Raw genomic sequence first — 12,174 nt, 5'->3', positions numbered from 1 at the left:
AAAAAAAAAAGATTGTCCAGAAACGTTTTATCCATTCATTACTTTCTGAGTCTGGTTCTTTGTTGTCAGATTCTAGGGAAATAACTTTTTTTTTTGCACAAAATGATTTAAAACATATTACATATTTTCCATATAGTCTATCAATTTATATGTGATTACACAGAAAAAAATGCTGTTTAAAGTGTACCCTGCCCGACACACCAAATACCCCTGTACTATTTATGTGTGTGTTTGCATACTCACTTTTGGCTGCTTTTAAGGTCATCTTCACTCATGCCTTTGCCCTCTGATTGCTGAACTGCCCATACTGCTCTCCTGAGGAAACACAACATCACATCACATCCTGTAGAAACTACACGTTCCCACCTCATGTCTGTACGTGACATGTGAAATGTAAGATACCCCACAAAAAAAAACACCACAGAAGGCACACAGGAGGGTAAAATTAACAGTCCTCGCAAGGTTTCGCCTGTCTGTTGAGTATGTTTCACTTACTCACTTTTTATATGTGACATAGACATGTGGGGGCATGGGAGGCATTTTAGGAGGGCGTGGACCAGTCTTAACTTTTATAAAGAATATCTCTTTGGGTTTGAGACTTTAGTCTTTGCAACTTTAGGGATTTTTTCTATGCACGAACAGCTTGTAACACTCCAAAAAGAAAGGAAAAATTGAAATCGCATCATATGACCCCTTTAATTCAAGTTTATCTCATGTGATGCAGGACAACAATACACCTAGGGGAGTACATTTCGTCTAACAGTTGGGGGGACAATAAACATAAAATTTCTAAAGAGCAATTTTTGAAGGGGACACAAATAATACTGCTAAAATTGTACTTGTAAAGATATGTATACACAGAGGAAAGCCTTACTACTATTAGTGCAGCAGGGAGACCATGCCAAATTAGACAACTTCAAGCTGTTGTGGTCACACCGTGACAGTGCTCGTGTCCGTTGTAGACATTACTATCCGTCACAGTCTTGCCAAGTCTGCGGTTTTCCCGTGGAATTGGGTTACTTTATCACTGTTGCCACGGGTTGAAGCGACCCCAATAACGTGATAGTTAGCCCCTGGAATGCAAATTTTACCAGGGGACCCCCTCGAAACGTGGTTAGTTTGGGCTAGTTTTGAGTAGCAGTTGTCGGGTTTTGTTGTGTGAAACCTGGCAACGTTATTATTGCTAACATAGCGGACTTATAAAAATACATTGGCATCATCTGTATTAAAGAGAAAATAATCACTTCATCCGATGTTTAAGTGAATAAATTAGCCTTGACAGCCTTACTTACTGGCGTTCCACAACTATTGGCTTTGTTCTCTCTCACCAGGACTTGTGTGTGTGTGTAGGTGATGTAAAAGAGGAAAGCAGGCATTTGGACCAAAGCAAGGCAAGGAAGGGGGAGACTCAAAATGTTTCTAAACTTAAAACGCATTTTTGTCCCATTTGCGTTGCTTTACTACTTACACGATTATTTAAAGTATAAAGCATTGTTATTTACAATACACAGCTGGTTTTTAATCATATTTTTAGGGGGGACAACCCTCAGATGGGGGGGTCCTGTCCCACCCGAACAGGACTTTGCAAGGGTGCAGTTAGGATCACATCAGCAAACACAACAAGCTACCTGTAAAATTGCCTTCAAGGCTATTTCCAGTTAGCAGCCAGTGTGGACACATCCTGGCCAGGATTTCTATATTGGAGTGTCTATTTACACTAAGTGCAAATAAGCCCGCTTTGTTGGCAGAGGATATTTACACTAACTCTGCCCACCAATATAGTTATTATATCCAATCACATGGAAGCCACTCAATGCATTTAGGCATTTAGACGTAGTCAAAACAATCTGCTTCAGTTCAAACCGAGCATCAGAATGGGGAAGAAAGGTGATTTAACTGACTTTGAATGTGGCATGGATGTGGTCTGCTATTTCAGGAACTGCTTATCTACTGGGATTTTCATGCACAACCAGGGTTTATAGAGAATGGCCCGAGAAAACATCCAATGAACGGCATTTCTGTGGGCAAAAATGGCCATTGAAACTTGAAGCAGACGGGCTACAGCAGCAGAAGATCACAACGAATGTCAGCTAAGAAAAGGAAACTCGAGCTATAATTCACACGGCTCACCAAAACTAGACAATAGGCTACCCAGGCTCATTGATGCCTCTACGTACATGTCTGCTAAACTCAAAAAACGTACCTACATGTACACAGATCGCTGCAGTTTCCAGTTGAAATGAACATTAGAGGCAGTAAAACAAGTGGCCCTATTATGCCATTTTTAAGCTTCCTAATATTGTATTGAGAGTCTCTTACAACAGGTTTGCATGCATGCAAGGACAAAAAACGGAGATGCATGTGCATGTAAGTATATTTACTGATAGAAAGTCCCAGTCATAAAGGTTTTCTTTTTTTTTTTTTTTTGTCAGTCAGCTCTAAATAGATAACATCTGAATTTGTGATGATCATCAAGTTTCATGTAAAGAAGAGGAATGGGACAGAAAAAGAAAACAAATAATCAATATATATATATATATATATATGTGTGTGTGTGTGGCTTAATACAGCTTTAATTTTTTTTATACATTAGAATGTGTCCTGTTTATTTTATTTTATTTTTTATGTATTTATTTTTTTTTTGTCTGAGCAAAAAAATAATGACTATCATAAAAGTTTACCATGATTTACAGACAAAAATGTAATTCAGTGCGACATTAATTTGTATACCAAAAAAAATAAAATCTTGTCTGGTATATTTAGAAAAAAAATAAAATTAAAAGACTCCATTTAAGGATCACAGCTCCCAAAAACACTAATTGATTGTCATTTAAATCTTTACCGATATTTGCTACTATCCTTTAAACCACTAGATTTTACCCATTTGTCAGCAAGACATTTTTAACCATTTAAAATATAATACAATTTAGTATGTCAGAATGTTGTTGTTGTTTTTTTACATAGCCTAAATATATATGTTACACTGAATGTTGATGGAACATTATTTCACCCATATTTTGACATTAAAGCAGACACTTTATTTGCATTGAATATGCTTTATATGTATACATTTTCCTGGCAGTCTCACTCGAATGTCAAACTATGCCAAAACTAGGTTAATGTTGTGCAACTGAATCATTCTAAATGTGTGGAAACTTGATGTAATGTAACTAGTTGTAATGAGCCATGAGAAAATGATTGTTTTCACGGAGTTATCCGAACAAATCACCAACAGTATGGTATCAATAAACACAACTTCAAAAATCCTGTTGAAGCTGCTGCTCCGGGACAGAATGGCAAATTTTCTGACTGTGCGATGAGCATGTGAACAACCTTAAAAAAGACTAAAGTAAAAGACACAACTCCTCTAAAGTGCACATAACCTAGCAAGCAATAAGCAGCAAGAATGGCCAAGAGAGACAACTATATTCTCAATACCACATCATTTTAACATGCATTTAAATTCATTTATCTGCAGTTAAACAGTAAAGTTTGTTTAAATACATATGAGAGATGGCATAAAAATAGCTATGAGCTGTTGGAAATAGAATCTTGATAGGCTTGAGCTCACAGCTCCTCTGTTTACCCAGTTTAACCCTGGCTCATTCAGAGCAAAGCTGTTGTGTGTCCCAGCATGCTCAGCATAAAAGACCCTTCTCTGAAACACTTCATGCTAGAAAATACAAGTAAACACACATGCTTTATCATTCTGGCGTTGAGTAATACACCACAGGGTGGGAACAGTTCAAAAACTCCCAAAAGCAAAGGGCGAAAAACATTAAACATTTTCATTTCACAGCAGCTCACTGATAAAAAACTACCAAAAAATCATTAATAGGAGGAACATGGGGTTCGTAACAGTATCAGCAGTGACACGAAGTGTCTTTTTTTATTAAATTAATTATAAATGAAAGGTACTTCATGTCAATTGATTATTTTATTTGGGACTGACATAAACGAAAAGATAAGACTATTTATAATAGATGTCAAAAAATGTGACTTGTGACCATAGTTAGCTAACGATTCTTTTGGGAAGCAAAAAAATAACTGAAAAATTAACTAATCGTTTTTTTTTTAATGGATAAATAATGAAAGCAAATATAATACTGCAAGTAAAATAGTGCTGAACTTTATTAGAAAAAAAATAAATAAACATGAAAATGTACTATACTTTTTAAATATAAATATTAATATATTAATTATGCCTGTACGTTGATTATAGCGCATTAGCTAATGATAACAGATACAAATTTAAAAAATATATTAGTAAATGTTGAAATTAAAAATCTACAATGAACAATATAGCTGTTATTAACCTTAATGTTACAAATGGACTCTTCTTCTTACTCTTAGCATTCGTTTATCGGCAAACCGATCAATCGTTCAACCTCTAATTCATAATAAATAAGTGTGGTACCAGTGCAAAAACAGCTTCACATTATGAGTCTGAAAAACAAAACTGAACTTTCTGATGAGTCACGTTTAAAAGATGTGATGTCGCTCTAACATTTTAACAACATCCTTAATAGCACATTACTCCCGTTAAGGATTTGAAATTGTCTTTCTTCATCATTCTCACTGTAAACAAAGACGTCCAGTCCACTAATGAAGTGTTGACGTCAGATGCAAATGCAGCGGACAGATGTGAATGTTTAAACAGTAATAACCACTCCTACGCACCTAACTCAATTAAACTAAAGCTTTAACATCAATCCCAAATCATGTAATTACATCTATCCCCATCACCTCTCTGGATGGCTCAAGTCTTCCACTTTGTTCTGCACGCTTTCTATGTAAAAAACACAGAGATGTATTCAAGGTGCATTTAATGAGCAGCACATGCTGCAAGTCTGTGAGGCCACAGTCCCGACCCGACCTCTGAAACAAGTCTGTGTAGAAATGTAACAGGTTTAACCTCAGGTAGGAGAGAACCATGCCACCATTGTGCACTTAAAGTGGCTATATTGAGTTTTGTGTTCGGGGGGTTGATGGTATTATCATTTATTTGTACATTTAACAAAGAACATGGCTTCTCAAGTTCTCATTTGAGAATACGAATGTCTTGATGAAAAAAGGTACTGCAAAGTACCTGCACTTCAATTTGACTTCAGGTCATATCAGCTGATATCTTTTCCAAAATGAGAGAACCACATGGGGTTTTTGTAATAATTAATTAAATCAAATATAACATTAAAGTGCCGCTATTATGCCATTTCGAATATCGCCTTGCATGCAGTGTGTAATGTAGCTGTATGTGAATGTAAACAATATGCAAAGATGTAAAGCCGAAAGTGCACAATAAATAAAATTACTATCTCCAACTTTATTAGAAAAAAAATAAATAAACATGAAAATGTACTATACTTTTTAAATATAAATATTAATATATTAATTATGCCTGTACGTTGATTATAGCGCATTAGCTAATGATAACAGATACAAATTTAAAAAATATATTAGTAAATGTTGAAATTAAAAATCTACAATGAACAATATAGCTGTTATTAACCTTAATGTTACAAATGGACTCTTCTTCTTACTCTTAGCATTCGTTTATCGGCAAACCGATCAATCGTTCAACCTCTAATTCATAATAAATAAGTGTGGTACCAGTGCAAAAACAGCTTCACATTATGAGTCTGAAAAACAAAACTGAACTTTCTGATGAGTCACGTTTAAAAGATGTGATGTCGCTCTAACATTTTAACAACATCCTTAATAGCACATTACTCCCGTTAAGGATTTGAAATTGTCTTTCTTCATCATTCTCACTGTAAACAAAGACGTCCAGTCCACTAATGAAGTGTTGACGTCAGATGCAAATGCAGCGGACAGATGTGAATGTTTAAACAGTAATAACCACTCCTACGCACCTAACTCAATTAAACTAAAGCTTTAACATCAATCCCAAATCATGTAATTACATCTATCCCCATCACCTCTCTGGATGGCTCAAGTCTTCCACTTTGTTCTGCACGCTTTCTATGTAAAAAACACAGAGATGTATTCAAGGTGCATTTAATGAGCAGCACATGCTGCAAGTCTGTGAGGCCACAGTCCCGACCCGACCTCTGAAACAAGTCTGTGTAGAAATGTAACAGGTTTAACCTCAGGTAGGAGAGAACCATGCCACCATTGTGCACTTAAAGTGGCTATATTGAGTTTTGTGTTCGGGGGGTTGATGGTATTATCATTTATTTGTACATTTAACAAAGAACATGGCTTCTCAAGTTCTCATTTGAGAATACGAATGTCTTGATGAAAAAAGGTACTGCAAAGTACCTGCACTTCAATTTGACTTCAGGTCATATCAGCTGATATCTTTTCCAAAATGAGAGAACCACATGGGGTTTTTGTAATAATTAATTATATCAAATATAACATTAAAGTGCCGCTATTATGCCATTTCGAATATCGCCTTGCATGCAGTGTGTAATGTAGCTGTATGTGAATGTAAACAATATGCAAAGATGTAAAGCCGAAAGTGCACAATAAATAAAATTACTATCTCCCAAAAGAAAGAATCGACTCTGAACAGCCTAAACGAGTCGTCAGTATGGAACTATGGCAATGGGCGCATCGTTTCCGACACACGCTGCACGCGGTAGACCAATCACAACAGACTGGGCCATCTGAAACGAGTCGTCAGTATGGAACTATGGCAATGGGCGCATCGTTTCCGACACACGCTGCACGCGGTAGACCAATCACAACAGACTGGGTCATCTGACCAATCAGAGCAGAGCAGGCTCACAGAAAGGAGGGGTTTAGAGAGACTGAATCTTAGAACTGCTTCGAACAAATCGTTTGAGAATCGTTGGAAAATGAGGTGATATTAAATGCATAATTTGAGAAAACAAAAGCGTTTTTTGACCTTGCAGACTCCCAAAACAACATCAGGAACCTTAAAAAATGGCATAATAGTGGCACTTCAAAGTAAACTAAAGGGGCTGCACAATTAATCTTCTTGAACATTCAGAAAAAAAAATTTTCATAACTTAATAGGAACATTAACAGAACACACAAACACACACACACACATATGTATAAAGCGTGCCGTGAGAGGAGGCAATGCCTCCATCGCGATATGATTGGATATGACTGGTTATGTTCGGCTGTGATTGGTTCGTGCGATAAATCCCGCCTCTTGTGTTCATGTGCATTCGTGAATCAGTCTGAATGAACAATATAATGGCGTTAATGGGAAGACTAATTTTAAAAAGTAAGTAAACAACTCACAGACTTAGATATAACCACTTTGTTACATCAAATTAAGACTTAAAATGGCCTGAAAATATTATCTGTGGAGTTTTTAGTGGGTAATCAGCTTGGTGAAATTTAAAGTAAATCTGTGATCAATATTTACCGAACTTTGATGACTGATGATCCGAAAAATATAAAAATAGTTAAGAGTTAACTATTAAAAAGAATAGCTGAACATAAGTTCACAAACAAAATATATTGCTTAAATTGTTATTGCCTTTAATAAAGGTAAAATGCTTAAAAACACTTGTTGAGATTCATACATGGCTTTAATAAATAGAATATTGATTACATTGTTAATGTAAAAAATATAAAAAATAATAGCTTTTTCTTTTTCTGATAGTGTAAGTAATGTTTATTTAACCAAGAAAATGTGACTGGGACATGAATTTACATTTGATTTATTTGTTATTCATTTACTTGCATGTCATGTGACTACTTACTGACATATGACGACCATGAACAAATGAACATGTCGTTAAATTATCAAAATAATAACCTAAAATCTCAAGGAAATATTTTACATCTAAAGGGTTTGACTGGCAAAAAAAGTTTGGGAACCTTAGTCTTTGAGTAAAGAAAAAAAACAATAAATAAAATAATAATAATAATAATAAAATCAATAGCAATATGAGTAATTTAGTCGCATCAGACTTGGTGTTAACATGTCTTAACATATGGCTGCTCATGATGTGGAAAGCTGATTAAATGTCATTCGCAGACGAGAGGGAAGTTGACAGTGTTCACATCTTCTGGCTTAACCTGTGGTCTGAGAAGAAGCTCTCTCTGAACTGCCACAATACTATCTCACAAAACCATGCACAGCTTGGCCCTTTATCAGCACGACCAAAAGCAAATGTTGCAATGAACTGCTGACTTGGGAAAAGGCCTAGACTTTTTACATTTGAAGACATTGTTATTCGTCATGAGCAAAACAAAACCCAAAATGGCTCTGTGCATCAATGTAAGAATAACATTAAGTGAATGATTAACTGAATCATCGCAGCAATGTTCAAAAATGCTTTAGAAAACTGATTCGGGCTGACTAGCAAAACAAACTTGTAACTGGACGCGACAAAGCGACCGTTGAAAATCATTTGAAATTGGTGTCAATACGTCATGAATAGAGTGCAGCAGCAGGTTTCTGTCGGGGATTTGTCGTGTCGTGTCGCGCTGCATCCAGTGTAGACCATAGATATGTATATATAGGCTATATCTATGGTGTAGACAGCATCACTGATTATAATGAGTTCTATAGTATTTAGTCGCGCCGCACCACTTGCGTCCGGTGTAGACACGGTGTAACATTGGTTTTGCTTTGTTTCACAGAACTAATCGTTGCCTGGGTTGCGTACGTATGTGTGGGGCGGAGCTATCAAAATAGAGGCGAGACCCTTTTGGGGTAGGGGCGTGTTTGTTTTGGTGATTTCAAATGTCAACATTGGCTACCAGAAATCGCTTACCCCACCTTTAATGCATAGCGTAGATCTGAAACTCATACATATGTCTGTGTCTTCTTGTAAATAAAAATGAACACAATCATCCTTTAGCAACAGACCGAGTCGCACTTCACATGTACCTCTAGTTCTTCAGACACAGACAGATGGTGGGCCACAGTTAAACCGCTTTTTGTTTTTTCAGCTTCAAACAAAACTACACACAGATGAAGCTGAATCCGATTTGCAAATTCAAATGTTTAAAAGATAAAAGCGTTTAAAGGAAGAGCCACCTCAAACATCCTGTCTCATGTCCTCACCACGAATGCATTACCACGCAATTGCCTTTCAAAACAGTGATAAAAAAGGTGTAATGCAATTTGTGTGTGAATTGAGTGAATTGCTAATCATTACTTAACGTTTAGATGTTCTGTCCATCTTAGCCAGCCGTTCATGATGCAATCAGACCCTGACTTTCATAAGGATATGAGAGGAGAGAAGCATAGTGTAAGACTGCCGGTCAAACTTCTCTCATGAGAAAGTACAGTTTTATTGGGTAACCTAAAAAGGTGCTTTATGCGGTACCTTCTAAATCAACCTGGATGGGTACAGTAAATAATACAGTAGCTCTAATTTTTACTTTTTTTTACAAGTAACATTTTTGTGTGCTATACAGCAAAAAATATTCGGGAATATTGTCAATGACTGCACATAATAATAACATTATTATACTGCTAAATAATAATAATAACAACAATAATAAACAAATCAACTTTTCCGTTTAAAGAATTACAAAACCATACACTTAATTTTTACCTGACATACTTGTATTTGCGTCAAACAAACCTGTTTGCGAATCACCATCTTTTACATTTGCCTTGCAAATTGCCACAAACATTAACTTCGACAATGGGCTCAATTTCAATTATTCACACTACCTTAAACAGTGTATTGGACAACAAAAATGTAGATAAATGTAATAAGGATTTTTTTTCCAAGTAAGAAAACCAGATTTTAACCAGGTTTGCAGGTCTTGGTTCTCTTCGCTGGTTTTAGAGAGGTTCTAATCCAGCAGTTAGATGAAGAGTTGCTTGCCCAGGCTGGGAGTCCAGCTAAACTAGCATAACCCAGCTAAGACCAGTAAAACAAACAAGTCTTAGTCTCTTTTGTTTTCTGTGTGATATTCTAGTTGTTAAAAGTTCTGGGTAAATGAAAGCAGTAAGTAAAAGTGCTAGGTTCAAACCACAGAATGAGTTCTGTGTTTCCTGGATCAACCCTTCTAAAAACCATTGAATCAATCCTTAACTGGTTTGCTGGTTTCCTAGTCAGACTGGTTCTAAATGGGTTTGGGCTCTTTTTTGTTTTCTCTGCAGGAAGGCCAGTTGTCAATCAGATAGACCAGCTAAAAAACCAGCTTTGCCAACTGAGACCAGACCAGCTTGAACCTGTTGATAAAAGCGTCTAGTCAATGACAACTGAATTCAAACTAACCAAAATGTCATCACCACCAAAAGCCTTAGCTATTGCACAACTGGCAACAAGAAGCTTAAATCTGAAACTTCTCACCAGACAGTTCTTCATGAAAGATACTAAGAAATCATGTATGGGTTATTTTCGCATGCAATGTAAACGATCTCAAATCGAAGTGAGAGCTCCCTACGTAGACAACATGTTTGGGCATCCTCAACATGGAGTAGGCAGCGCACTTACTTGATTGAGACTTAGATCAACTTACCAGGGTGCACGTATCTAGATATAGTTAAAAACACAAAGATAGTCCGTAAAGTGAATGTGATTGTCCGGATAGTCCCCCCCTCTCCCCCAGATACACTGTACAGCGCGGTACAGTCACATCTACGAGCAAAGTTGCGCTATAAGTGTGTGTGCGCTCACGGGCGTCTTCGCTCTTCGGATGGGAGGCGCCGTTAGATGACTTCACTGATTTCAGCGTCTCCTTCAAACGCACAGAACGGAAACAGTCGCTTTGCTCGGCTCTCAGTAACATTAGTATCGTTCGCTCGCTGTTTTCGGGAGGCTCTTTCAGTGGGGTCACATCACTGTACTGCACAGAGTGTACCCGCTAAAGACTGCGCCACAGCGCATGCGCAAACGGGACGGACCGGGAGAGGGTTGTGTAGGAAAGTTCAGTCGGTCGTGTTATTATGCATTTATTCGTTACGTCTTCTGACCTACGCGTTTTTGTTTCCTGAATCGTTTCACGCGTCATGGTTGTAATGATAGGTTGCATTGTGACAACTTACCCCCTGTTTTGTTGTCACCAAAGGTCAGCGTGTTCAAGGTCTTTCATCCTGGGCAAAGCTTTTAAAATAGTGTTTTGTAGCCAAGATACATATTGACAAATACACCTTCTCTGCGAGATAATGGTGTTACACCACATAACTGCTAATAAAGCAAGAATGAATGAATTAATGTATAAATAAATACATGCATAAATGTATAATGTAAGATAAGACAAAAGAGAGAAAGTGAGTGTGCATTGTAATAACAAAGTGTCACAAACATGGCCAGTTCCTGCTGGGAGAAACCACAACTAATACAATTCTGCAAAAAAAAATGCACACCCTTTTTTTTTTTTAAATCCGATATAAGTTTATGTTCCAGCTACACTGACACTGTGTTAACACATTTCCCGGGTTAAATAAATAAATATTATCACTTGCTATTTAATAAGCGCAGTTGGACACACAAATAAAATAAGGTTTTTCTTCAGCAATGCTGTTTACGCATTCAGTATTTGATGCAGTGACTCATGAGAACTAATTCCAAAGCAGTCTCTGTAAAAAATGACATTGCATTATTTCAGTTTCATGTGTGTTACCGTGATGGTGTTTGTGTGAATGACACTGTGCACCTTCTATATATGTTATTATTTAAAAGCTGCTTGTGATGGGCTTTGGTTCATCATGTGACTTTCTAATCACCACCTGCATTTGGTGGTTATCAGTGTATTATTACAAGGGTACAAAACAGATTTCAGTACTTCAATAGGTTGGTATATTAACATTATATCAGTTAATGAAAGTACGGTATTTTACTGTAAATTTAAGTTAAAACAGTAAAACCTAAGACGTTGCTACCGTAGTTTTTACGGTAAAATGCCGGCAACCACAGCTGCCGGATTTTACCGTAAATTTTACGGATTTTTTTTTACAGTGTACGTTTTCATTGGTAAAGGCCTATATGATTAATATGACCAGTCACAAAAGTACATTTATTTGATATGAAAACAATAAAGTGAAAGAGTTTCGGAGATGAAGAGCTTTGCTTGTACTGCAGGCTAACAGTACCAAAGACTTTTTAGAGAACCTGAGTGTAAACACATTAGCAATATACTGTATATACTATATACAGTATATGTACTACTATATGTAACTCTCCTCAACCTTCAAACCTTAAAAACTGAACTGAAGTGGGGGTTTGAATGATATTGATTTCTTAAGTTAAGCATTGCATT

The 12,174-nt window shown here is 36.7% G+C and overlaps 1 protein-coding gene across 5 annotated transcripts in view; it reads right to left on the bottom strand.

Annotated features, from left to right (window-relative positions):
* LOC107656978 (CMP-N-acetylneuraminate-beta-galactosamide-alpha-2,3-sialyltransferase 4-like) overlaps positions 1-10,819 on the bottom strand; it is a 26,666-nt gene extending 15,847 nt beyond the window's left edge. For 2 of the 5 annotated variants that reach the window (XM_016444943.1, XM_016444947.1), the window contains exons 1-2: positions 10,435-10,819; positions 244-315 (exon numbers count right to left, since the gene is read on the bottom strand). In XM_016444943.1, the coding sequence (XP_016300429.1) occupies positions 244-265 (22 nt within the window). In that variant the 5' untranslated portion in view covers positions 266-315; positions 10,435-10,819. Of the gene's footprint in view, positions 1-243; positions 520-1,292; positions 1,311-10,434 lie in introns of those variants that run through there. The other 3 variants (XM_016444945.1, XM_016444946.1, XM_016444944.1) reach the window with 3 other exon arrangements.
* Between the last annotated feature and the right edge of the window lie 1,355 nt (positions 10,820-12,174).

This window comes from Sinocyclocheilus anshuiensis, unplaced genomic scaffold (assembly GCF_001515605.1).
Source record: "Sinocyclocheilus anshuiensis isolate Anshui unplaced genomic scaffold, SAMN03320099.WGS_v1.1 scaffold1052, whole genome shotgun sequence".
Taxonomy (NCBI): domain Eukaryota; kingdom Metazoa; phylum Chordata; class Actinopteri; order Cypriniformes; family Cyprinidae; genus Sinocyclocheilus; species Sinocyclocheilus anshuiensis.
Note: the sequence above shows the minus strand (reverse complement) of the source record. Positions and strands in the feature narration are given on the sequence as shown.